General features: G+C 42.8%; 1 protein-coding gene across 1 annotated transcript in view; it reads left to right on the forward strand.

The window, feature by feature from the left end:
* The window catches only part of SLC26A11 (solute carrier family 26 member 11), a 116,733-nt gene that overhangs the window by 1,014 nt on the left and 88,901 nt on the right, over positions 1–26,818 (forward strand). The window contains exon 2 of the mRNA XM_073608207.1: positions 25,813–26,060. Coding sequence (XP_073464308.1) covers positions 25,839–26,060 — 222 coding nt within the window. The 5' untranslated portion in view covers positions 25,813–25,838. The remainder of the gene's footprint in view (positions 1–25,812; positions 26,061–26,818) is intronic.

The raw sequence follows: 26,818 nt of genomic DNA on the forward strand, positions 1-26,818 counted from the left end.
GTGATCAGTGAGAAGAATGTTCCTTACATTGGTGATCAGTGGGAAGAATGTTCCTTACATTGGTGATCAGTGAGAAGAATGTTCCTTACATTGGTGGTCAGTGAGAAGAATGTTCCTTACATTGGTGATCAGTGGGAAGAATGTTCCTTACATTGGTGATCAGTGGGAAGAATGTTCCTTACATTGGTGGTCAGTGGGAAGAATGTTCCTTACATTGGTGGTCAGTGAGAAGAATGTTCCTTACATTGGTGATCAGTGGGAAGAATGTTCCTTACATTGGTGATCAGTGAGAAGAATGTTCCTTACATTGGTGGTCAGTGAGGAGAATGTTCCTTACATTGGTGATCAGTGGGAAGAATGTTCCTTACATTGGTGATCAGTGAGAAGAATGTTCCTTACATTGGTGATCAGTGAGAAGAATGTTCCTTACATTGGTGATCAGTGGGAAGAATGTTCCTTACATTGGTGGTCAGTGAGGAGAATGTTCCTTACATTGGTGATCAGTGAGAAGAATGTTCCTTACATTGGTGGTCAGTGAAGAGAATGCTCCTTACATTGGTGGTCAGTGAAGAGAATGCTCCTTAAATTGGTGGTCAGTGAAGAGAATGCTCCTTAAATTGGTGGTCAGTGAAGAGAATGCTCCTTAAATTGGTGGTCAGTGAAGAGAATGCTCCTTAAATTGGTGGTCAGTGAGAAGAATGTTCCTTACATTGGTGGTCAGTGGGAAGAATGTTCCTTACATTGGTGATCAGTGAGAAGAATGTTCCTTACATTGGTGATTAGTGAGAAGAATGCTCCTTACCTTGGTCTTAAGAAGAATGCTCCTTACATTGGTGATTAGTGAGCCGAATGCTTCTTACATTGATGGTCAGTGACAAGGATGCCCCTTACATTGATGGTCATTGAGAAGAATGCTCCTTTCATTGGTGGTCAATTAGAAAAAGCTCCTTACGTTTCAGTCAGTGAGAAGAATGATTTTTACATTAGTGGTCAGTGAGAAGAATGCGCCTTACATTGGTGGTCAGTGAAGAGAATGCTCCTTACATTGGTGGTCAGTGAGAAGAATGTTCCTTACATTGGTGGTCAGTGAGAAGAATGTTCCTTCCATTGGTGATCAGTGAGAAGAATGTTCCTTACATTGGTGATCAGTGGGAAGAATGTTCCTTACATTGGTGATCAGTGAGAAGAATGTTCCTTACATTGGTGGTCAGTGAGAAGAATGTTCCTTCCATTGGTGGTCAGTGAGAAGAATGTTCCTTACATTGGTGATCAGTGAGAAGAATGTTCCTTACATTGGTGGTCAGTGAGAAGAATGTTCCTTACATTGGTGGTCATTGAGGAGAATGTTCCTTACATTGGTGGTCATTGAGGAGAATGTTCCTTACATTGGTGATCAGTGAGAAGAATGTTCCATACATTGGTGGTCAGTGGGAAGAATGTCCCTTACATTGGTGATTAGTGAGCAGAATGCTTCTTACATTGATGGTCATTGAGAAGAATGCTCCTTTCATTGGTGGTCGATTAGAAAAAGCTCCTTACGTTTCAGTCAGTGAGAAGAATGATTTTTACATTAGTGGTCAGTGAGAAGAATGCGCCTTACATTGGTGGTCAGTGAGAAGAATGTTCCTTACATTGGTGGTCAGTGAGAAGAATGTTCCTTACATTGGTGGTTAGTGAGAAGAATGTTCCTTACATTGGTGGTCAGTGAAAAGAATGCTCCTTACTTTGGTGATCAGTGAGAGGAATGCTCCTTACTTTGGTGGTCAGTGAGAAGAATGTTCCTTACATTGGTGGTCAGTGAAAAGAATGCTCCTTACTTTGGTGGTCAGTGAGAGGAATGCTCCTTACATTGATGGTCAATGGGATGAATGTCCCTTACATCGATGGTAAGTTGGATATAGGTTAAAACAAAAGTTTGGATATAAAGGAAGGGGAAATGGGGAAAAAGTGGGATATTGGGACTTTGTATGAAACACATCACTGGGGTAGAATGAATCAATCAATATTGGTAAATACAATATTTATTAGTACAGATGAGCATAGTGCAAAGTAATATAATATTAGCTCAATAAGTAACATACAGAATTATAATAAACATGATTGGTAAATCGCATAATATTAACCACTTCAATACAGGGCACTTAGACACCTTCCTGCCCAGACCAATTTTCAGCTTTCAGCGCTGTCGCAGTTTGAATGACAATTGCGCGGTCATGCTACACTGTGCCCAAACTAAATTTTTATCATTTTGTTCCCACAAATAGAGCTTTCTTTTGGTGGTATTTGATCACCTTTGTGGTTTTTATTTTTTGCTAAACAAATAAAAAAAGACCGAAAATTTTGAAAAAAATAAAAGTTTTGCTTTTGTTTCTGTTAAAAAAAATTGTAAATAAGTAAGTTTTCTCTTTCACTGATGGGCACTGATAAGGCGGCACTGACAGGCACTGATACGGCGGCACAGAAGAGGTGGCACCAATGAGCGGGCACTGACGATGGGCACTGAAATGCGGCACTGATGGGCACTGGTAGGCGGCACTGATGGGTGGCACTCATATGCAGCACTGATGGGCATTGATAGGCGGCACTGATGGATGGCACTGGTTGGCACTGATGGGTGGCACTGGTTGGCACTGATGGGCGACACTGATGGGCAATGAAAGGCGGCACTGCTGGGCACTGCTAGGCACTGATAGGGTGGCACTGATAGGCGGCACTGATATGTGGCACTGATGGGCACTTATACGCGGCACTAAAATGAGGCACTGATGGGCATCCCTGGTGGCACTGGCAGTGGTAGGCATTGCAGTGGGCACTGACTGGCAGCTGCCTGGGCACAGATTGGCAGCTGCCTGGGCACACAGTGACATTTCCCTGGTGGTCTAGGGGCATACCTGGTGGTCCAGTTTGGCTCGCTTCCCTGGTGGTTCCCATGCTATGTCAGAGCAATCATGCATTTACCATGAGTTTTTACTTGTTTGAATCATGAATCAATTATATATTACCAATCGTGTTTGTTCATATTTGGGTAGTCTGCTAATCTATTATGAATTACGCGGAATAATGATATATTACGCAATTATTTTTAATATTATGTGATTTACCAATCATGTTTTATTATAATTCTGTATGTTACTTATTGAGCTAATATTATATTACTTTGCACTATGCTCATCTGTACTAATAAATATTGTATTTACCAATATTGATTGATTCATTCTACCCCAGTGATGTGTTTCATACAAAGTCCCAATATCCCCCTTTTTCCCCATTTCCCCTTCCTTTACAAGCAACAGGGATGGAGACATATGTACTATAACAGTCATTGACTCATATAAAGTCCCAACATTCTTTTTTCTTTATCCAAAGTTTGGATATAATTAAAATGCGTAATTCCATTGATCCAGCATATTCCATACCTGTGGATCCCTGTGTGGGCTGTATATGTTTGTAGTAGTCACCGCTTTAGATATATGTCCAGTGAAAATATCCATTTGGTTACATTGCCTAATATTACTTTTCTCATGTTAGACCCCCTCCATCTAAAAATCCTATCTCACAAAATTTAACCCCATAGTGTCTTTTGGAGGTACCTTCAACACTGTTGCTGCTTTTTATTTTTTTTTTTTTATGGACAAGGAGTGAGGGTTGTTCTTTATGGCGGCAGTAGTATTGTGGTGCTAGATAGAACGCCTTGTCAATTTGGAATTGCAGGACTTGTATTGAAGTTTGCAGCAGAGGACTAACTGGAGTATTTGTGTAGTGCATCACAGAGCCTTGCCACTCCTGAGGAAGTTACATATTTGGTAAGGTTAAATAAAGACACCAGTCCATCAAGTTCAACCTGTGTGGGTGTGTTTGTGCATTTATGTCTTTACCACTTCTAATTTATATTGTACAGTTGTGCTCATAAGTTTACATACCCTGGCAGAATTCATGATTTCTTGGCCATTTTTTTTAGAGAATATAAATGATAACACAAAAACTTTTTTCACTCATGGTTAGTGTTTGGCTGAAGCCATTTATTATCAATCAACTGTGTTTACTGTTTTTAAATCATAATGACAACAGAAACTACCCAAATGACCCTGATCAAGAGTTTGCATACCCTGGTGATTTTGGCCAGATAACATGCACACAGGTTGACACAAAGGGGTTCCAATAGCTTTTAAAGATAACCATCCACGTTACATTTGGAGAGGAGTCAACAAGGCCTATGATTAAAGGTACGGAGGTGGATCGCTGATGTTTTGGGGATGTGTGAGCTACAAAGGCACAGGAAATTTGTTCAAAATTGTTGGCAAGATGAATGCAGTATGTTATCAAAAAATGTTTTTGTGTTATTCATATTTTCTGAAAAATGGGCAAGAAATCATAAATTCTGCCAGGGTATGTAAACTTATGAGCACAACTGTATATGCTAACATGCCTATCTACATGTTTTTTTTACATTGTCCCTTCTCACTGACACCACCGATTGTGGAAGAGAGTTCCACGTCTTTACCTTACCATTGTGGAAGAGAGTTCCACATCCTTACCTTACCATACAGTAAAGAACCCCCTACGCAGTTTTCAGTTAAACCACTTCTCATCTACCTTTTGAGCAACCTGAGACTGGATAGTTTTCTCCCTATGCTAGAATGAATAAAGAAAAAATGTATACTATAACAGCAAACCTAGGTCGCTATGCTAGAGTCACTATTTAGATATTTAGCAGAAGTGGAACTTCCGCTTTAAGGACTCCTGACCCCCCTAACATGCCACATTTGGCATGTCATTTTTTTTGGGGGGGGGGGGGGGATCGGGTACTTAGTTTTGACAGATACCCAGCTCCCACTTCCGCTCAGACCACCACAACGCCACGAGCGGAAGTTCTCCTCTCCCCCTCCCTCCCTGCAATCTTCTGGGACACGTCACAGGTTCCCAGAAGATTGCCTGGCCATTCAGGATGCGCAGTGGGACTTGCGCAGTTCGCACCCGGCTGTGAAGCCACAAGCTGTCACAGCTGGGTGCCAAGGTGAGTGTGTTTATAAAAAGTCAGCAGCTACACTTTTTGTAGCTGCTGACTTTTAATAAACATTGAAACTGTTGGAACTCCACTTTAAGCCCCGGTTCACACAGGGGCGGCACGACTTGCAGGTCGCCTCACCGAGGCGACCTGCACACGACTTCCACGGCGACTTGCAAAACGACTTCTGTATAGAAGTCTATGCAAGTCGCCTCAAGTTGCCCCCAAAGTAGTACAGGAACCTTTTTCTAAGTCGGAGAGACTTGCGTCGCTCCTATTAGAACGCCTGACAAGTCGCCCCTGTGTGAACCAGGACTAAGCGTCTCTTCTCCACAGATAATAAGTTTAATGTGTGTAACATTTCTTCATAACTGTATTCTTCCAGCCCCCTTATTAGTTTTGCTGTCCTTCTCTGGACTTTCTCCAGTTTCAGCAAATCCTTCCTGGGGCTGGTAACCAGAACTTGACGGCGTACTCAAGATGCACCCGAAGCAGAGGTTTTTTTTTTTTGTTTTTTGTTTTTTTAAAGTGGTAGAATTTTAATTTTATCTCTTGAGTAAATACCCTTTTTAATGCATGCTAGTAGTTTGCTGGCCTTGCTTGCTGCAGCTAGGCATTGCATGCTATTGCCGAGTCTGTAATCAACTAAGATCCCCAGATCTTTCTCCATCCTTGATTCCTCCTAGTATGTAGCTTGCATTCATATTTTTAACCCTCAAGTGCATCTCTTTACATTTCCTACATTGAACCTTCTTTGCCATGTAGTTGCCCACCCCTCTAATTTGATGAGGTCTTCTTGTAACGTTTCAATATCCTGTTGTTAAGTTATTACCCTGCTAAGCTTAGTATTGTCAGCAGATATTGAGAATGAACTATTTATACCAACCTCCTTATCATTTATGAACAAGTTAAACAGAATTGGTCCCAGGACAGAGCCCTAGAACACCCCACTCCCAATTCCAAACCATTCAGAAGATATGCTATTTATCACCACATTTGTCATTTTGGACACGCCCCATAACCAGTTTTCTATCCAGGTACATACACTATCAACAAAGCCAACAGACCTAATCTTGTCAGCCTTTATGGGGTGTCAGATGCTTTGGCAAAATCTAGATACACTGCATCCAGAACCCTTCCTCTATCCAGATTACAGGTCATTTCCTCATAGAATGTTAACAGGTTGGTCTGGTAAGAATAATCTTTCATAAATCAATGCTGGTTACTACTAATGATATTATTTGTATCAGCAAATTCTTAGATATGGTCCCTTATCAGCCCCTCCAATAGTTTACAAACTATTGATGTTAGGCTGACTGGCCTAAATTTTCCAGGTATGCACTATACCTTGGCCCCTCTTTGAATATTGGTACTATGTTAGCTTTCCGCCAGTCTGCTGGTACCATTCTGGTCAGTAAGCTGTCCTTAAAGATTAGGAATAATGGTCTAGCAATGACCTGGCTAAGTTCTTTTGAGGATTCTTGGGTGTAAGCCATCTGGTCCTGGTGATTTGTTCACATTAAGTTTTTATAAGTATTTTTTAAGAATATTACCTTCCGTTAGCCACAAGGGTAGACTCCTTGCTGTGTTGCCAACACTACTGTCTTGTCTATTTTATACCCCCCTTTTCCATAGTGAATACTGAGGAAAAGAAAATATATAATACATTTGCCTTCTCTTGGTCACTTGTAAACAACTTTCCCTTGTCAAGCTTAATGGTACATGCTCTGACTTTGCCTTTTTTCTACTTATATATTTAAAAAATGTTTGAGGATTGCTTTTACTTTCCTCTACTATGTGTCTCTTGTGATCTATTTTCACTGCCCTGATCACACTCTTACATTTCGTATTGCATTCTTTGTAGTGCTTGAATGTTGACAGCGTTTTTTAAAGGACAATTTTCTTCTCTTTGATGGGCTTTTTTACTCTTGAGTTTAGCCATCCACTTAAGCCCTGAAAGAATTGGCCCCTTAATGACGAGAGCACTTTTTACAATTTGGCACTGCGCTGATTTAACTGGTAATTGCGCGGTCATGCAATGCTGTACCGAAAAACACAATTTGTATCCTTTTTTTTTTTTCCCACGAATAGAGCTTTCTTTTGGTGGTATTTGATCACCTCTGGGATTTTTATTTTTTGCTATATAAACATAAAAAGACCGAAATTGTTTTAAAAAAATGACTTTTTGTTATAAAAAAAATCCAATAAACTCAGTTTTTGAAATTGTTTAAAAAAAATGACTTTTTGTTATAAAAAAAAAATCCAATAAACTCAATTTTAGTCATATATTTAGGCCAAAATGTATTCAGCCACATGTCTTGGATAAAAAAATGTCAATAAGCACAAAAGTTAAAGCATCTACAAACTAGGGTACATTTTCTGGAATGTATGCAGCTTTTAGTTTATGACTGCCTATCTCATTTCTTGAGGTGCTAAAATGGCAGGGCAGTAACCCCCCCCCCAATGACCCCATTTTGGAAAGTAGACACCCCAAGGAAATTTGCTGAGAGGCATGTTAAGCCCATTGAATATTTTATTTTTTTGTCACAAGTGATTGAAAAATGACAAAACAAAAAAAAAGTTCAATAATATATTACTCACACATGCCATGGGTATATGTGGGATTGCACCCCAAAATACATTCTGCTCCTTCTCCTGAGTACGGGGATACCACATGTGTGAGACTTGTTTTGGAGCCTAGCCGTGTACAGGACACCGAACACCAATCACCGCCTTCAGGGTTTCTAAGGGCGTAAAATGGTGAAACTTCTTCACTACCTAGCACAGTTTTGGAGGCCCTGAAATGTCAAGATAGCACAAAAACCCACCAAATGACCCCATTTTGGAAAGTAGACACTTCAAGCTATTTTCTGAGAGGCATGTTGAGTCCATGGAATATTTTATATTTTGCCACAAGTTTCGGGAAAATTACAATCTTTTTTTTGTTTTTTTGTTTTTACACAAAGTTATCACTAAATGATAAATTGTTTAAACATGCCATGGGTATATGTGAATTTACACCCCAAAATACTTCTTCTGAATTCGGGGATACCACATGTGTGGGGTTTTTTGGCAGTCTAACCTTGTACAGGACCCCAAAAACCAATCACCGCCTTCAGGCTTTCTAATGCCCCGTACACACGGTCGGACTTTGTTCGGACATTCCGACAACAAAATCCTAGGATTTTTTCCGACGGATGTTGGCTCAAACTTGTTTTGCCTACACACGGTCGCACAAAGTTGTCGGAATTTCCGATCGCCAACAACGCGGTGACGTACACCACGTACGACGAGACTAGAAAAGGCCGGTTCAGAACCAAGCGCGGCACCCTTTGGGCTCCTTTTGCTAATCTCGTGTTAGTAAAAGTTTGGTGAGAGACGATTCGCGCTTTTTCAGACTCGTGGCTTTCAGATCGTTTTCTGACGTTCAGTTTGTGCTTGTGGGTTTGTATCTGCTCTTCAGTGCATGCAGTCAGTTCGTATCGGAGTTTTCTGTGTGATCTTGCCTGCTCGTTGCTGTTTTTCAGGTCGCTCTTCACAGGCCTTGCTGTTCTTCAGTGCGTTCTGTTACTTCGTTCTGAGCAGCCGACCGTTTTCTAGCCATGTTTCGTATGCGTACTCCTCGTAGAGTTCGTGCTGTGCGGGGGCTTGGTGTTGGGGTCCTGACCTTGACACAAGTCCAGTCCATGAACAGGGTGGGGAGGAGTTCATGGACCAAGAATTGGTTGCTTCAGCGTGACCAGTTCTCTCATATGCCTTTGCTCCGTGAGATCCGTGAGAATAATCCTGATGATTTCAGGAACTTTCTCAGGATGACGGACCCCGTGTTTCACCGTCTGTTGGCTTCGCTGACCCCCTATATTAGCAGGCAGGATACCTGCATGAGGCAAGCCATCACTCCGGAGCAGAGGTTGGTCGCTACCTTGCGGTATTTGGCCACAGGGAGAAGTCTACAGGACTTGAAGTTCTCGACAGGCATCTCCCCCCAGGCTCTGGGGATCATTATCCCAGAGACCTGTTCTGCCATCATCCAGGTCCTGCAGAAGGAGTATATGAAGGTAAGATTTTTATCCTTTAATATCACATTTTATTGTATTGAATGTTTGCTAATATATTGTATTTCTTTCCTCATTCCCTAATTACCATGATTGGAATATGCTGTGAATGTCCCCTTTGTTCTCATGCATGCTGGATTTTTATGTAATTATTATTTTAGGTCCTTCATACATATTTGCCCTTCAATAACCTCCCCAGCATGGTGTCTCCTGGCCCTATATTCACCTCATGTAGTCACTTAACAATGTATTTTATCAGCTCCATAGTAGTGCTTTACCCCAAACACCCCCTAAAATGTTTGGAAATGTTATTTTTGATTTAAATTCAGGCAGAGGGCCAGAGGCTTTTTTTTGTGGTGTCCCCAAATTTTTTGTAACCCCCCCCCCCCCAACTGTTAAGTCAGCTGATCCCAATTCTCTATCCTCAATCATCTATCTGCTGACTTTGCCAAACCCATACACACTATACCCATCTCTTTACTGGTCAGATTTATGGATGAATTCCCCAAAGCATGTAGTGCAAGGGCCTACCTGTATATTTTCCAATGGTACTGTTTAAAGTTCTTGTATCCTATTATGATCTTGATAGGTAATAGCAGAATGTCCAAATGTGCTCAAATGTGTACAGTGTGTATTTATATCTTTGTATTATGACACTTCTTACCTGTCCAGTGGGCTGCCAATAGTGTAACTAAGGAGGGGCTGTTCCAAGTAATACCCTGTATTTAGGCATTCATCTCTCAATGAAGTGAAGAGGGTTACCTGTCCAAGAGTCCCCCCCCCCCCCCTATAATGTTAGAAATGGCCCATGAGAGGGGGGGGGAGAGGGAATATGATAGGTGTACCTTATACTTTGTTGTTGTAAAATTCCCCTTAATAAATGCTATCTGGAGGTTGACCCATAATGTTTGTGTCTAATCTGCTTGCCATGTTTCTGTGAAAAAATAGTAATGTTTATTGTTTTTTCCTCAACAGTTTCCTTCCACGCCACAGGAATGGCAGACTGTGGCCTCCCACTTTGCCCAGCGGTGGGACTTTCCTAACTGCGGAGGGGCAATTGATGGGAAACACGTCCACATCGTCCCACCACCCAACTCGGGGTCGTACTATTATAATTACAAGGGGTTTAATAGTATAGTGATGTTGGCGGTGGTGTCGGCTAATTACGACTTCTTGTATGTGGACGTGGGGAAGAATGGCCGGATGTCCGATGGTGGAGTGATCGCCCAGACGGAGCTCTACTGGCGTCTCCAGAATGGCAGCTTGGACTTGCCACCTCCAGAGGACAATGTTGAAGGTCTCCCATTTGTGTTCGTTGCTGATGAAGCGTTTGCGCTGGGGGACCACCTGATGCGGCCATTCCCGATGAGGACCCTCACCCCGGAACAGAGGGTTTTTAATTACCGGCTGGCCAGAGCCCGAAGAGTGGTGGAGAACACATTTGGAATCCTGGCCAGCCGGTTCCGACTATTTCTGACACCCATCCATATAGCGGAGTATAAACTGAACCATATTATACTGGCGTGCTGTGTTCTCCATAATTTTTTAAGAAAACATTCAGCCAACTATGCTGGCTCAGTTGGGCCTGAGGCCGGAATACCAAATACATCAACAATGACGGCGCTTGAAAGCGGCCGTCCTGGCTTGCCCTCCCTGAGTGCCCGTGATGTCCGGTTACGATACCTGGAGTTCTTTGCGGGTAGGGGGGCTATCAATATGCCAGACAATCTGTGACACCTTTTTCAAATAAAAAACAACCAAAAGCAATTCTTGGTGGACATTTACTGCTTGTGTTTGTTTGAGCTGACCCTGACAGAAATGTGTTGAGTGCAGAAAATGTCGTGATTGGGTAACCTTATAAAAAACAGTGTTGGCTGGTACTTCCTAAATGCAAAAACACATTTCACTACAAGTGCACTTGCAACTGCACTGAACCTGCACTTGTAGTGCAAAGTGTATTTGCCCTTAGGAAATAACCCCCATTTTTGCATAAAACAGCTATTACATCACCCCAAAAGTGTTGTAGTGTTGAAACAATAATCCACACATTCTTGAGTAAGGCACTTTTTTATACCTGCACAATCACATGTGCATTTACCAAAGGTTTTTAAAACAAAACAACATGTTTGTTGTATAACAATTTTTGGGGGGGGCATTATCAAAAATCGAAATATCCATTTCAGATAAAACAGGCCTGTGTAAAACCAACAAGAAAGCCAAAAAACTTGAACTTACAAAGTTCACATTAGGTAAAACCTGAAGGCTATATCAGACATGAGTATTTAGGAACTGGGTTTGATATAGCGTTCAGATGGGGGGAAATCACCCCTGGAAAAGCCAAATTTGGAAGATGCACACCAATTTACGAATGTCAACATGTGCTATCTGCCATCAGGGGGGATCAAGGGACGTGTTTTGGGGGAGCAAGCCCTTCCTCAACGCTACTTTATAATTGAGGAAGGGGTTGCACCCCCAAAACGCGTCCATTGATCTCCCGTGATGGCAGATAGCACATGTTGGCACACTGTGTGCATCCTCCAAATTTGGCTTTTCTAAACATTGTAAAAATTTTAGTAAGATAAAACAGGTGATTTTGTGGGGTTTAAATTCGCCCCAAAACATCAATGATGTTATTATTTTTTTTAATAACATCAGTGATTTGTTGCTGGATGTTTTGCAATTGGAGATTACACCCCATGATCTCCCCGATCAGTATCTGGGCACTTTCAGATGTAAAGCGTTCTGGATCCCGATCACCTAAAAAGAGGATAAAGAACAAAAAAAACAGGTCTCAAAAATCTGCCAACATCCATCTCTTTTACCTGAGCCTGTGGTCGCAGACACTCACCTGTTGTGGTGCCAATCTCCACCACATCATCTTCTTCCTCCTGCTCTTCTTCTTGGGTTGGTATTTCCCCTTCTTCCAGAGGGGGGGGGGGACTCTGGTCTCCTGGGATGAGGGGTGTCTGAGTCTTTTCTCCCCTATGTAAAACAAAAATGGTATAATTAGCACACAGATATTTGATGACAGAAATAGGAAACATTGCTCGGAAGTGGGGTACAATTGTCTATTTTAGCCGAGTTCCAAGATGTATATTTTTTATTGCCCTTTGTCAAGCTGCAATACTTTACCTGTTTGGTACAAGCTTCACACATGTAACCCCCCCTATAGTATACACTGGAGCATCAGTGTGCCCCCCCTAATAAAAATGGTGTTCTTGTGTCCCACACTAGTGCTCCAGTGTCCAGATGTGAAAACAGCTGCTCAGTGTCCTCTCCTTACACACAATCTAGTTGGCATTTCATTCTAGTAACAAACCCATCTACACAAACAAATATTTGGCATCCAAGTAGGCCCAAAAAAAATGTGGGAAAATGCATATGGCCTAAACAATGGTGTTCTAGAGGCCGAAAGAAAAATGTTTGATACGAACGAATAATGGGCCCATGAACATTAAAGTTGACCTTTTTAAACGTTACAATTACTAAAAGCATATGGAGCAGAACGAACGGAATAAAGACAGAAAGAATATGAACACAGCACAACTACTTACTTTTTTGCAGCACTCTCCGGATCTTTCGGTACTGCTCTGGCTCTCAACTTCAGGTCCGACCACCGCTTCCTGAGCTGATCTTTAGACCTTCGTACCCCGAAATTCCGCTCAAGACTCCTGACCACTTTACCAATGATTTTGGCCTTTCTGATGTTGGGGTTGGGGTAAGGTCCATATTTTCTGTCATAGTCGGACTTCTTCATGATGTCTACCATCTCCAACATCTCCCCAAACAACATATTTGTGGCCTTAAAACGTCTCCTTCTGGATCGGGACGTGCCTGGATCCGGGCTTTGCTCCTCCTCCTCCTCCTCGTTGTTAGAATTATCACGCACCTGTTGTAACTCCGCCATCATGCTCTTCCCCCACTGCGCCGAACGAAAAGGGGCGGGGAATAGACTAGAAAGAATGTCAGGGGCGGGCGGAGTTACACGCATGCGCAGTGTATATAAAGCGTAACACGCGTGCGTATTACGTACGATCTGTGAGCGAAGGAAGGAGCATTGGACGCGCCGATCGTAAGAACGAAGGTAAGAGACAAACTTGGGCCTATACTGCTTCTAGATTGAGGCCTATATTGTAACAAGATTAGGAGAGTTTGGTCTGACATTAGGCTTTGTCTTGTGTTGTGTCTTGCAGTGAACATGGATATCTTAATGAGAGATACTGACTTCATGTCACTATTCATTGATATGCTAAGTGAGCTGCCCTGTCTGTGGGAGATTAAACACCCCCATTACAAGAACCAAGCAAAGAGGAAGGCAGCACTGGAGCAATTGTGTGAAATTGTGAAGCAGGTGATCCCCACGGCAGACATCACTTATTTAAAGATTTTCATTGGTGGCCTGAGGAGCACATATCTGAGGGAGCGCAATAAAGTCCTGGATTCACAGAGATCCGGAGCAGCAGATGACATCTATGTCCCCAGGATGTTGTACTACGACAGGCTGCATTTTCTGGCAGGCCAGACTGAACCCAGGCCATCCCTCTCCAGTCTTCCTTCCACGCTTCCTTCCCCCCCGGCTGAGGCTTCTGACGCCCAACCTGGGCCTTCCAGGCCATATGTGGAGGAGCCCAGATTGAGCCAGGTATAGCATTCCTCTAAATATTTCTGCTTGTCCAATCAATGATGTTACCTAGATGTTAGTTGGGAGTACTAATTTAGGATTGTGATTGATGATGCAAAAACTAAAACCATGTCCCTTTTTCATACACAGGGAAGTCTCAGCCAGGAGGTGGCCGGGCCGAGCCGGCTGGCTGATATCAAGGTCCCTCCACCCCCCCTGAAAACAGAAAGTGGCAGTAGGACGAGTGCCCTAGAGGAGGCGGCTATCAGACTCTTTTGGAGGGCTACAGAGGTCCTTGGAGCACCACACACCAGGCAGGAGAACATTGCTGCATTCATAGCATATAAAATGCAGAGGATGGAGGAGGGCCAAAAAGCCATGTGTCAGGCCCTCATATCAGAGGCTCTGGAGAAAGGTGTGAGGGGCCAAATTACACCTCACACATAGCTTTGGGATGGTCCTCCTCCTCCTCCCTCTCCTCCAGGTCCTCCCAGTCCTCCTCCTGGTCCTCCCAGTCCTCCTCCTCCTCCTCCTCCAGGTCCTACTCCTCCTCCTGCCACATCTCCAACTGCACAGCCACAGCCCGGAAGGAAGTGTGAAAGGAAGACCAGAGAGTGATTGCCCTGGATCCAGTCTGGTCGGCCAAAAGATGCAGCCTCTTGTGGTACCACAGCCTGGGGACACAGATGTCATCTGCTGCTATCCGAGTCTCTGTGAATCCCGGACCAGACTGCCCTCCCTTACATATGGACTCCTCAGGCCACCAATTTTGATGTTTAAGAATTGATGTCTGCCGTGGGGGTCCCAGGCTTCGCTAATTTCTGCTGTTGATCCAGTGTTGCCTTCCTCTTTGTTTGGTTCTGATCCCTTAATAAAGGATTTTTGTTTTGAATTATACTCTCCTATGTGTTTTACTTCAAAAATGACAGTTGGTTTGTGAGGATTCAGGTACATTTCTAATATAAAATGTGAAATGAACAAGGGTCACCAACAACAAACAATCTCCTTGAGATTAAATAATAAAAGATAATAATGGTGTTGGGGTAACTTGACACACAAAACACACCCAAAAATATTCTGGAGTAAAAATAAAAATAACATTGAACAAAGATCAGCCTTGGAAAAAATCCAAACATTAAAGAAAAAAAAAGGCTTAAAAACAAAAAAAAAAAAAACATAAAAAATATAAAACTGTCAGATGTGACAACTAATAACAATATATTCAGGGAATCCCACTAAAAAAACACAAATAAAACTTTGTGAGAAGTGTGTGTGAATATGAGCAGCAAAACTACTTAATTCTTGTCACATTATAAAGAAGAAGAGAGTACGCTGTATTAAACCATTTTTTACATTGCAGCGTGACGAAAGTGCTGTATCCATTGCGAACGCTAAGTTTACCAGAACGAGCTGTCCCGTGTCGGAATTTCTTCTGAGCATGCGTGGCACTTTGTGCGTCGGAACAGGCCACACACGGTCGGAATTGACGCGATCGGATTTTGTTGTCGGAAAATTTTATCTCCTGCTGTCCAACTTTGTGTGTCGGAAAATCCGATGGAAAATGTCCGATGGCGCCCACACATGGTCGGAATTTCCGACAACACGCTCCGATCGGACAATGTCCATCGGAAAATCCGACCGTGTGTACGGGGCATAAGGGCGTAAATTTTTGCTTTCACTCCTCACTGCCTATCACAGTTCTGGAGGCCATGAAATCCCAAGATAGCACAAAAACCCACCAAATGACCCCATTTTGGAAAGTAGACACTTCAAGCTATTTTCTGAGAGGCATGTTGAGTCCATGGAATATTTTATATTTTGCAACAAGTTTCGGGAAAATTACAATCTTTTTTTGTTTTTTTGTTTTTACACAAAGTTATCACTAAATGATAAATTGTTTAAACATGCCATGGGTATATGTGAATTTACACCCCAAAATACTTCTTCTGAATTCGGGGATACCACATGTGTGGGATTTTTTGGCAGTCTAACCTTGTACAGGACCCCAAAAACCAATCACCGCCTTCAGGCTTTCTAAGGGCGTAAATTTTTGCTTTCACTCCTTACTGCCTATCACAGTTCTGGAGGCCATGAAATCCCAAGATAGCACAAAACCCCCCAAATGACCCCATTTTGAAAAGAAGAAACCCCAAGGTATTTGTTGAGAGGCATGTTGAGTATTTTGCAGATCTCGCTTTTTGTCACAAAGTTTTGAAAATTTGAAAAAAAAATGAATAAATAAATTCATTTTCTTTCTTCGTTTCAAAAACAAATGAGAGCTGCAAAATACTCACCATGCCTCTTAGCAAATACCTTGGGGTGTCTACTTTCCAAAAAGGGGCCATTTTGGGGGGGGGGGTTGAACTGTCCTGGCATTTTATGCACAACATTTACAAGCTTGTGCCACACATCACCCACTCTTCTAACCACTTAAAGACAAAACCCTTTCTGACGCTTTTTTGTTTACATGAAGAATTTTTTTTTTTTTTAGAAGATTACTTTGAACCCCCAAAGATTATATATATTGTTTGGAGCAAAGGCCCTACAGATTAAAATGGTGGGTGTTGCAATTTTTTTTTTACACAGTATTTGTGCAGCGATTTTTCAAATGCAATTTTTTTGGGGTAAAAAAAACACTTTTTTTAATTTTATTGCACTAAAACACACTATATTTTTCAAATGTTTGGTGAAATAAAAAGATGATGCTATGCCGAGTACATAGGTACCAAACACAACATGCTTTAAAATTGCGCACAACTGTGCAGCAGGGAAAAACTACATACATATTTAAAAGCCTTTACAGGTTACCACTTTAGATTTAGAGAGAGGGTATACTGCTAGAATTGCTCGAATTTTTTTTTTTTTTCATTTATTTATTTTGCTTTTTTGTTTTCTTTTTACACTGTTCCTTTAATTTTTTTTTTTTTTTTCATTTTTATTGTTATCACAGGGAATGGAAATAGTAATCTATTTACTTTATCCGTTGAGATCCCTTATGTGTTGGCCCATTCAAATTTTGCGAGGGTCACCGTGACGGGGTTTTTGTTTTTTTTCTGGTTTATTTTGATTAAAACTATTTTTAGTGCTTTTTCAGTTTTTTACTCACACGTACGATGTTCGTATAGTGTTTTTCTGATATGGAAGTCTTTCTTTCGGTTTATATACAATTGTATATACGCTGAACATCTTAACATCATATAGAGTTAATTGCTTCCCAGTCTTGCGTTGCATTATGAGGAAGGCGGTCTGTCTATCGATAGACCGGGGCTCAAGGCGAGGCTTGGTTAGGTTGTTTTAGTATTTAGGGAGGTGATGCAGAGCGCTGCCCGTGCCCCTTGATGACTTAAGCCTATTACGAAATGCGTAGGGCGGAGCAGGACGACGCGCTGACGTCACCTCCAGTCACTGCTCGTATTCCAAGAGGATGGGTCTGTCTGAGTCTGTGCGGCCGCCGGACCGGTCTTAAGGCTTATCTTTGAAGCGTCTATATAAGTGTGTTTTTATATGCGATTTATTAAACTCATAAGGTTTTACACTATCTGAGTTTTTATTCTTGTTACACGGTCTACTTCCCATTGATTTGGTCCCAACCATGTGATGATCCGAAGATTTTAGCAGACCAGTATTGATGCCGAGTTCGAGTTACAGCTGTTTTCTGCTTGCTATGATCCTCGGTGGTGGGGGATCATGGCCTTCTGGTAAGGAGATACCCCTTCTATTTTTCGGTGGTGGATCACAATTTTTCACAGAGTGGATCAAGATCATCTTTTGTAGACTTTGTTGTTCCGTTTTCAGCACGGGTGGTTATTATTATGTGCCACCACTCACAGAGACTATTCTCTAGCATTACATTAGCATTATACAGCTTTTCACAAGACTATTTCATATTATCCAGCTTATTTTGTATATGCGATTTAGCCTTATTGATTATATATGATTCTCATATTTCACCATTGTATATGATTCACATATTTCACCAATTTTTTGTTGATTTTTCAGCCCGACTCTCGTGTTTTCTATAAATGGAAATATCCCCTATGATAGCAATAGGTAGTGACAGGTACTCTTTTTTCAAAAAAAAAAAAAAAAAAATTTAGGTCTATTAGACTCTAGATCTCTCCTCTGCCCTCAAAGCATTTGACCACACCAAGATCGGTGTGATAAGATGCTTTCTACAAGCCGTTGGAGGCTTGATCGCACGGTGCCACATGTGCCAATTCCACAATCAAAAAGGTGACTAAAAAGTGGCATGCTTGTGCAATAATTGTCCACGTACAAGTGGAGTTTTAGCCGTTTTTGTGTTAACCCTTTCGCTGCCTGGCCCTGTGCTCCATTTTTACACTCAGGGGGCCAGACCATTTTTGTAATTTTTCCTTTGCTTTTTTATTTTTCACTTATAGCTTTTAGAGTTCGTAAAAGACCCCCAAATCATATATTTTCTGAAAGCACATGAGCAGTTGATTAAAAAGAAGGTGCTACTGATTTTTTAGGTTCCCACGATATTTGCACAAATGTTTATCAAAACAATATTTTTGCTAAAAATCCACTAAAATCATTATTCGCAGATAAAAGCACAGCAAATTTTACCAAATTCCTACTAAATATAAGATCTTAACATGTATTGAGTTAATAAATAACAAATATTTGTAACTTTTTAAATTGCGCCTCTTTTGCGAAATGGTGAAAATCAAACAGACGCAAAAGTGTAAATTTCTCTAAAAATCTAAAGGTTTTCATTGTTCCCCTACAGCTTTAAAAAAGACCCCCAAAACCATATATTTTATAAAAGCACATGACCTATAGCATAAAAAGAAGGTGCTACTGATTTTTTTTTTTTTAGACCCCCGCGCAAATGTTTATCAAAACAATGTATTTGCAAAAAATACACTAAAACCATTATTAGCAGATAAAAACACAGCTAATTTTACAAAATTTCTGCTAAATCCATACTAAATATGAAAGCTTAACCTGTATGGAGTTAATAAATAACAAAAAAATGTTATTTTTACATTGCGCCTTTTTGCAAAATGGTGAAAATCGAACGTATGCAAAAATGTAAATATCCAAATTTCTGTAAAAATCTGAAGGTTTTCATTTTTCCCTTACAGCATTCAGAATTTGTGAAAGACCTCCCAAACCATATATTTTCTGAAAGCACATGACCCGTAGAATAAAAAGAAGGTGCTACTGATTTTTAAGGTGCATGGACTCAAACGCAGACAGTGTGAGTTCAGGGACATGCACCCACACGGTTGTCAAGTTGGGAGCAGTGGCTGTGTCCTTGTAGCTGCTGCATCCCAATTGGCATGAATGGGACTGCCTGCATGGAACACCTGTGCATTCCCGTGCAGCTGCTGTGTTCCAATTGACACCAATAGGACTGCCTGCAAGGGGATGCACGGAACACCTGTGCATTCCTCTGCAGCTAAATATGGCCTTGTAGTGGTATGCCCTGCGTGAACAAGGCCTTAGGCTTTGTCTAGACTTACGGTGGGGGGGCAGCATGCATTTTTGGCGCATTTGTTGGTAAAAATGGGATTAAAACAGGTGATGAGGAGGCATTGCCTCGCTTCCTCACTGCCTGTCAGTAGCCTCTGGAGGGTAACCTTGGGCTTTAGAGGCAAGGACGATTTAGACACATTTCTAAATTTACCCTTACGGCCCTTTTACACAGGCTGTCCGGTCAGTTCCATCTGTCAGTTTATGGAGCGGCGGATTTTAGCGTTGACATGTCCGGTGACATCCGCCGCTATCTGATTCTTCCTTCAAAAATGGAGGTCCTATTTTCCATCTATCTGACGGATCGGATATGATCGGATGAAAATGGACAGGCGGTCCGTTTTCACCCGATCTCCCCATAGAGGAGAGTGGGACTGTGTCCGTCTCTGCTCTGCACAGCGGAGCAGAGACAGACCTGTCATCCACAGGGGGATTACCAAACCGATCCCCCGCTGAACCAACAAATTCCATCCCATGGAAGTGGCTGTTTGAAAGGGGCCTTGCTATGATTTTTATTTTTAGAATAATAAGCTGTCAGGTTAGTAAAACAGCGATATCAGAACCGATTCAATCATACAGTTTGTAGTGTACATAGAAGTGCAAAACAATGGGATAAAAGAATATTCCTGAACTTTGTTTTATCTCATGGTTACTGTGAAATTGTATGATTGCATCATTGCAGTGCATGTTATCTCAGCTTGCAGAGCTTGGATTCATTGAATGAGTTTACCAAAAATATAAATATTGCAGAATATACAGCATCATGCTATATAACTAAGCTCCATTTCATGCTGAATAAACTAAATTATTAATGCATCCTAAATAGAAAACTATATCTAGATAGATTTTTACTCCAAAAGCATTTTATTAAAATACATTTGATAAAAATTTTTAAAAAATCGATTTTAACCACTTGCCGCCCGCCATATAGCAGAATGACGGTGGCAAAGTGGTTTCAGTATCCTGACTGGGCGTCATATGACGTCCTCAGGATATTGAGCCGCTGCGCGCCCCCGGGGATCGTTGTTGCGAGGTGTCAGTCTGACACCCCGCAACACCGATCTAGGTAAAGAGTCTCTGATGGAGACTCTTTACCACGTGATCAGCCGTGTCCAATCACAGCTGCTCACGATGTAAATAGGAAGAGCCGGTGATCGGCTTTTCCTCACTTGCGTCTGACAGACGCGAGTAGAGGAGAGCCGATCGGCTGCTCTTCTGACAGGGGGGGGTATGTGCTGATTGTTTATCAGCACAGCCCCCCCTCGGATCCCACCCAGGACCACCAGGGAAGCCGCCCAGGACCACCAGGGAAGCCATCCACACTGGACCACCAGGTTTGCCCCCTAGACCCCCAGGGAAATACTAATGTGTGCCCAGGCAGCTGCCAATTAATGCCCAGGCAGTGCCCACTCACAATGCCTACCACTGCCACCAGTGATGCCTATCAGTGCCGCGTATCAGTGCCACGTATCAGTGCCCAGCAGTGCCGCCTATCAGTTCCCAGCAGTGCCACCAATAAGAACCCATCTTTGCAGCCTTCCAGTGTCGCCTATCAGTGCCCATCAGTGCCACCCATTAGTGTCCATCAGTGCCGGCTACCAGTGCCCATCGTCAGTGCCGCCTTATCAGTGCCCATCAGTGAAAGAGAAAACTTACTTATTTACAAAATTTTTAACAGAAACAAAAGCAAAACCTTTATTTTTTTCAAAATTTTCGGTCTTTTTTTTATTTGTTTTGCAAAAAATAAAAACCGCAGAGGTGATCAAATACCACCAAAAGAAAGCTCTATTTTTGGGAACAAAATGATAAAAATGTAGTTTGGGTACAGTGTTGGAAACTCCGAAAGCTGAAAATTGGTCTGGGCAGGAAGGTGTATAAGTGCCCGGTATTGAAGTGGTTAAATAAAAAAAAAAATCAGATTTTATTTTTATTTATTTTTTTAAATCATTGATTTATATCCACCCTGTTGGCTAATGCCTTTTATTAAAATGTTCTTAAATCATATGGACAGCACACCTACTTAGCACAGGACTTGAGGATCCCTTAGTCCCTCCTCCTGCTGCCCAGATGGATTTGGTTGCTTGAAAAATACTTCTACAGTAGACGTTTATGATACTCACCTTGACGGACACATTACACTGTTGAAAGTTATATTCTGGTCGAATTACAACCCCTACTTTTTGTGTTTGAATATCAAGGTGTCTAGTTCTCCTTATTTTTTTATGTTTCTTTTCCTCCCTAATTATTGGGATGACTGCTTATTCCAATATTCTTATATTCTGTTCATAGGCAACATGAGAGATGTACTTGCCATCAGATTTCTCCTATCTCACGATTGTACTTATTGTTCTCTCGGTGCACCTTGTTTTTATGTTTCACCTTAATAAAAACGTTTGTAAACGAAAATGTTCTTAAAGCACTCCCACTTTTTGTTTGTGCATTTTGTTTAGAGAATATTTTTCCATTTAATGTCACGGAGTAACTGTGAAAGGAGATCAGTCTCCACTTCATCCTTTAGGGTAGAGGGCCTACAGCATACACCCACTATTAACTTTCCCTTTTGCTTCTTCCCTTTGAAGCTCTAACTGCAAGGATTCCATCTCCTCCATTGTGTCATTAGTAATGTTGTCCCTAGTGCTCACCAGCAAATCACTTACGGTGTGTGTGTGTATGTATATGTGTGTATGTATATATATATGTGTGTATATGTGTATATATATATATATATATATATATATATATATATATGTGTGTGTGTGTATATATATAATTATAATATGTGTGTGTGTGTGTGTGTGTGTGTGTATATATATATATATATATATATATATATATATATATATATATATATATATATATATATATATTACACACAGGGCTTTTTTTCTCAGAGAATAGGTGCAGGAACTCACCTTCCTGCCTCCAACCACGCCATTCCCCGAGGAGAGACGTAAATCAACATTAAATAATATGCGCTTTGCACAAGATGCAAGAGGTACAAAGTGCCGCACTTAGGAGCGAATAACACAGAGGGCTCTGGAGTGCATACTGTGCAGTGCTGAGGTGTGTGTATCACAAAAGGCACAGAAACAAATCAGCACAAGTGATTTACATATTCCTTATCAAGGTAACCATCTATTCCACACCTCTGTGCCTCCCATTCACAGCTCACCTCTGTACCCCTGTCCACAGCTCACCTCTACAACCCTCCTTCATATCTTACCTCCTCTTCCCCTTGTCCACAGCTCACCTCTTCTCCTTGTCCACAGTTCACCTCTTCTTCTGTCCACAGCTCACCTCTTCTCTTCTTCTGTCCACTGCTCACCTCTTCTTCTCCTTGTCCACAGCTCACCTCTTCTTCTGTCCACAGCTCACCTCTTCTTCTGTCCACAGCTCACCTCTTCTTCTGTCCACAGCTCACCTCTTCTCTTCTTCTGTCCACAGCTCACCTCTTCTTCCTCTGTCCACAGCTCACCTCTTCTTCCCCTTGTCCACAGCTCACCTCTTCTCTTCTTCTGTCCACAGCTCACCTCTTCTCTTCTTCTGTCCACAGCTCACCTCTTCTTCTCCTTGGCCACAGCTCACCTCTTCTTCCCCTTGTCCACAGCTCACCTCTTCTTCCCCTTGTCCACAGCTCACCTTTTCTTCTCCTTGTCCACAGCTCACCTCTTCTTCTCCTTGTCCACAGCTCACCTCTTCTTCCTCTGTCCACAGCTCACTTCTTTTTCCTCTGTCCACAGCTCACCTCTTCTTTCTCAGTCCACATCTCACCTCCTCTTCCCCTTGTCTACAGCTCACCTCTTCTTCCCCTTGTCTACAGCTCACCTCTTCTTCCCCTTGTTTACAGCTCACCACTTCTTCCTCTATCCACATCTCACCTCCTCTTCCCCTTTTCTACAGCTCACCTCTTCTTCCTCTGTCCACAGCTCACCTCTTCTTCCTCTGTCCACAGCTCACCTCTTCTTCCTCTGTCCACAGCTCACCTCTTCTTCCTCTGTCCACAGCTCACCTCTTCTTCCCCTTGTCCACAGCTCACCTCTTCTTTCCCTTGTCCACAGCTCACCTCTTCTTCCCCTTGTCCACAGCTCAACTCTTCTTCCCCTTGTCCACAGCTCACCTCCTCTTCCCCTTGTCCACAGCTCACCTCTTCTTCCCCTTGTCCACATCTCACCTCCTCTTCCCCTTGTCCACATCTCACCTCCTCTTCCCCTTGTCCACATCTCACCTCCCCTTCCCCTTGTCCACATCTCACCTCCCCTTCCCCTTGTCCACATCTCACCTCCTCTTCCCCTTGTCCACATCTCACCTCCTCTTCCCCTTGTCCACAGCTCACCTCCTCTTCCCCTTGTCCACAGCTCACCTCCTCTTCCCCTTGTCCACAGCTCACCTCCTCTTCCCCTTGTCCACAGCTCACCTCCTCTTCCCCTTGTCCACAGCTCACCTCCTCTTCCCCTTGTCCACAGCTCACCTCCTCTTCCCCTTGTCCACAGCTCACCTCCTCTTCCCCTTGTCCACAGCTCACCTCCTCTTCCCCTTGTCCACAGCTCACCTCCTCTTCCCCTTGTCCACAGCTCACCTCCTCTTCCCCTTGCCCACAGCTCACCTCCTCTTCCCCTTGCCCACAGCTCACCTCCTCTTCCCCTTGCCCACAGCTCACCTCTTCTTCCCCTTGCCCACAGCTCACCTCTTCTTCCCCTTGCCCACAGCTCACCTCTTCTTCCCCTTGCCCACAGCTCACCTCTTCTTCCCCTTGCCCACAGCTCACCTCTTCTTCCCCTTGCCCACAGCTCACCTCTTCTTCCCCTTGCCCACAGCTCACCTCTTCTTCCCCTTGTCCACAGCTCACCTCTTCTTCCCCTTGTCCACAGCTCACCTCCTCTTCCCCTTGTCCACAGCTCACCTCTTCTTCCCCTTGTCCACATCTCACCTCTTCTTCCCCTTGTCCACAACTCACCTCTTCTTCCCCTTGTCCACAGCTCACCTCTTCACTCCTGTCCAAAGTTCACCTTAGCACCCCCACAACTATCCTTTGTACGCCCTGTCAACAGTTTAACTCTGCACGCCCCAGTCCTCCCCTATGTTGCTTCTCTGCACAACCCCTGCCCCTTCCCCATTTTCCCACCAGGTCTCACCTGCAAAAATCCCCCCCCCCAGTGCTTACCTCTGTACAACCTGCCAACCAGCTCTCAATATTTAGCGCTTTTTCATAAATCCCCCCCCCCCCAACTCTTTACAGCTCTCTTCTCCACAGATCCCCTCCCCCACCTTCACAGCTCTCACCTATTAACAAATCCCCCTACTCTTTACAAATCCCCCTTTACAGCTCTCACCTCTTCACAAATCCCCCCCCCCCACATTCTTCACGAATTTCCCTATCCAGTCTTCACAAATTCCCCTCCCCCTTCTTCACAAATTCCCCCCATTCTTTATAAATCCCCCCCACGCTTCACAAACTCCCCCCATTATTTATAAATCCCCCCCTATGCTTCACAAATTCCCCCTATTCTTTATAAATCCCCCCTCCACGCTTCACAAATTCCCCCCTCCACACTTCACATATTCCCCCCATTCTTTATAAACTCCCCCCATTTTCATAAATTCCCCCCTCCACGCTTCAGAAAATCCCCCTATTCTTTATAAATTCCCCCTAGATGTGCGGCGTGTGCCGTTTTTTCCCCCAACACATCGTAACTTACACAGAGCCAAGAGCACAGAGCTGAGTGTGGAGAGCTGGAACGCTTCACTCGGCTCTGTGCTACACAGGTCAGACAGGTGCGGGTGGGGACAGGAGCGGCTTCCCGAAGAATCACAGGAACGGCAAAAAAAGAACAAAATTAGAGCATTTGCGGGGCTGGGACCGGGGGCATCCACCAACATATGCCTTACCTGCACATGCCCTGGATGCCTGACAGAAGCCGGCGGAGGAAGTGAGTAGTTCAAAAACTTCCTCTACCACCTTCTGTGATTAGTGACAGGTTGGAGAAGATTGGGCTAGCCAGAGGTGGTGAAACGCTGTTCCGCCGAGTTCCGGCTGAAAAAAAGCCCTGTGTATATGTGTGTGTGTGTATGTATATGTATGTGTATGTGTGTGTATATATATATATATATATATATATATATATATATATATATATATATATATATAATATAATATTATACGCACTCCTCCTCCTCCTACCTACCCTGTCCCATCTATACAGGGAGTACCCTGGATAGTCACAAGCCAGTCATACAAACCAGGTCTCTGTTTTAATACCACTCTTAACTGTTTGGGATCTTTTGCTTCCAGATAACACTGCCCCGGTGTTCCTCTTTGCCTTACTGTTCACAAGCCCCTGTTGTCTTCTCCTCCTGCTTCCACACACTGGCCCCTGGCATGCTCTACTCCCGTTCTCATCCACTGATCATCGGCCTCATCTTCCTCTCTCCTCCTGCTTCTGCTCCTTGATCATACAGCCCCCAGCAGCCTGTCTTCCTATTCTTGCTCGCTGGACACACAATATCCTCTCCTCCTGCTCAGTATGGAGTAACCCCTAATACTGTATTTTGGACCACCACTGTCGTGTACCCTCATTTCATAAATGTATTAAATTGTGTGTAGAAGTATAACATTTTCTTTTCTATTTACAAAGGGATGACGTGACCGGGATCAGCAAATATGAGTTGGCTGGGTGACCAGCATGGAAGAAGGATCAATGCTGGAGTACTGGCCAGATGTTGCTCTTGGGAAGCAGTACAAAGGAAATTACCATTCCTGTGCTGGTTACCGAACTATTCTCTGCAATGTCTACAACTTGATATCATTGCTGGATTTACAGTTGGACTTACAGTGGTGCCCCAGGCTCTTGCTTATGCAGAGGTAGCTGGCCTACCTGTGGAGGTAAGGAACACTTCAGATATGTTTTTCTAGGTATCTTTATCTTCTTAGTGTTTTATTTATTAACTCCTTCCCGCCGGGCCTATAGTCCTCTCAGAACACAGCAAAGTGATGTCACCGGGTGTGTCCCGCTGCCAGTGTCATGTGATTGTTGTGACCAATCACAGCAGATTACATAACAGTTGTAAACAATTGATGGCTTCCTTTCAAGCCATCCATTGTATACAATTGTGTTGTTAGCTGTGATTGGGAACAGTGAACACATGGGCAGGCCAATCACAGACCACCTCTACCATGTGATTAGCTTTGACCGATTACAGCTAATCACAACAAAAGACCCTGAATGAACTAGTTTATTTCAGTAAAAATGGTTGCTTATAGCAATGAAATTCATTGGTATATGCTATCATAATGTGTAAAAAAAAAAAAAAATTCTGATCACTTCCCCAGAATAGTACAATGTTACTATGGTAACACGGTAGTGCTCTGATCTGTTTTTTTTCCTTTCTCATACTGTCACCAGTCAGTATCCCTGATCACAGCCACACCAGTTATATATGATAATGCTGTACTGCTCTGGTGACAGTATGTTAAAAAAAAAATGTAACTTTTTAATTTTCCAAATAATTGTGGCAAAAAATTATAACTTCAAAAAACTCGCCATGCCTCTTACTAAATACCTACCTGTCTACTTTCCAAAAGAGGTAATTTTAAGGGTATTTGTACTTTCCAGACATCGGGCCTTAAGCAATGGATATGGT

This window comes from Aquarana catesbeiana, linkage group LG12 (assembly GCF_042186555.1).
Source record: "Aquarana catesbeiana isolate 2022-GZ linkage group LG12, ASM4218655v1, whole genome shotgun sequence".
Taxonomy (NCBI): Eukaryota; Metazoa; Chordata; class Amphibia; order Anura; family Ranidae; genus Aquarana; species Aquarana catesbeiana.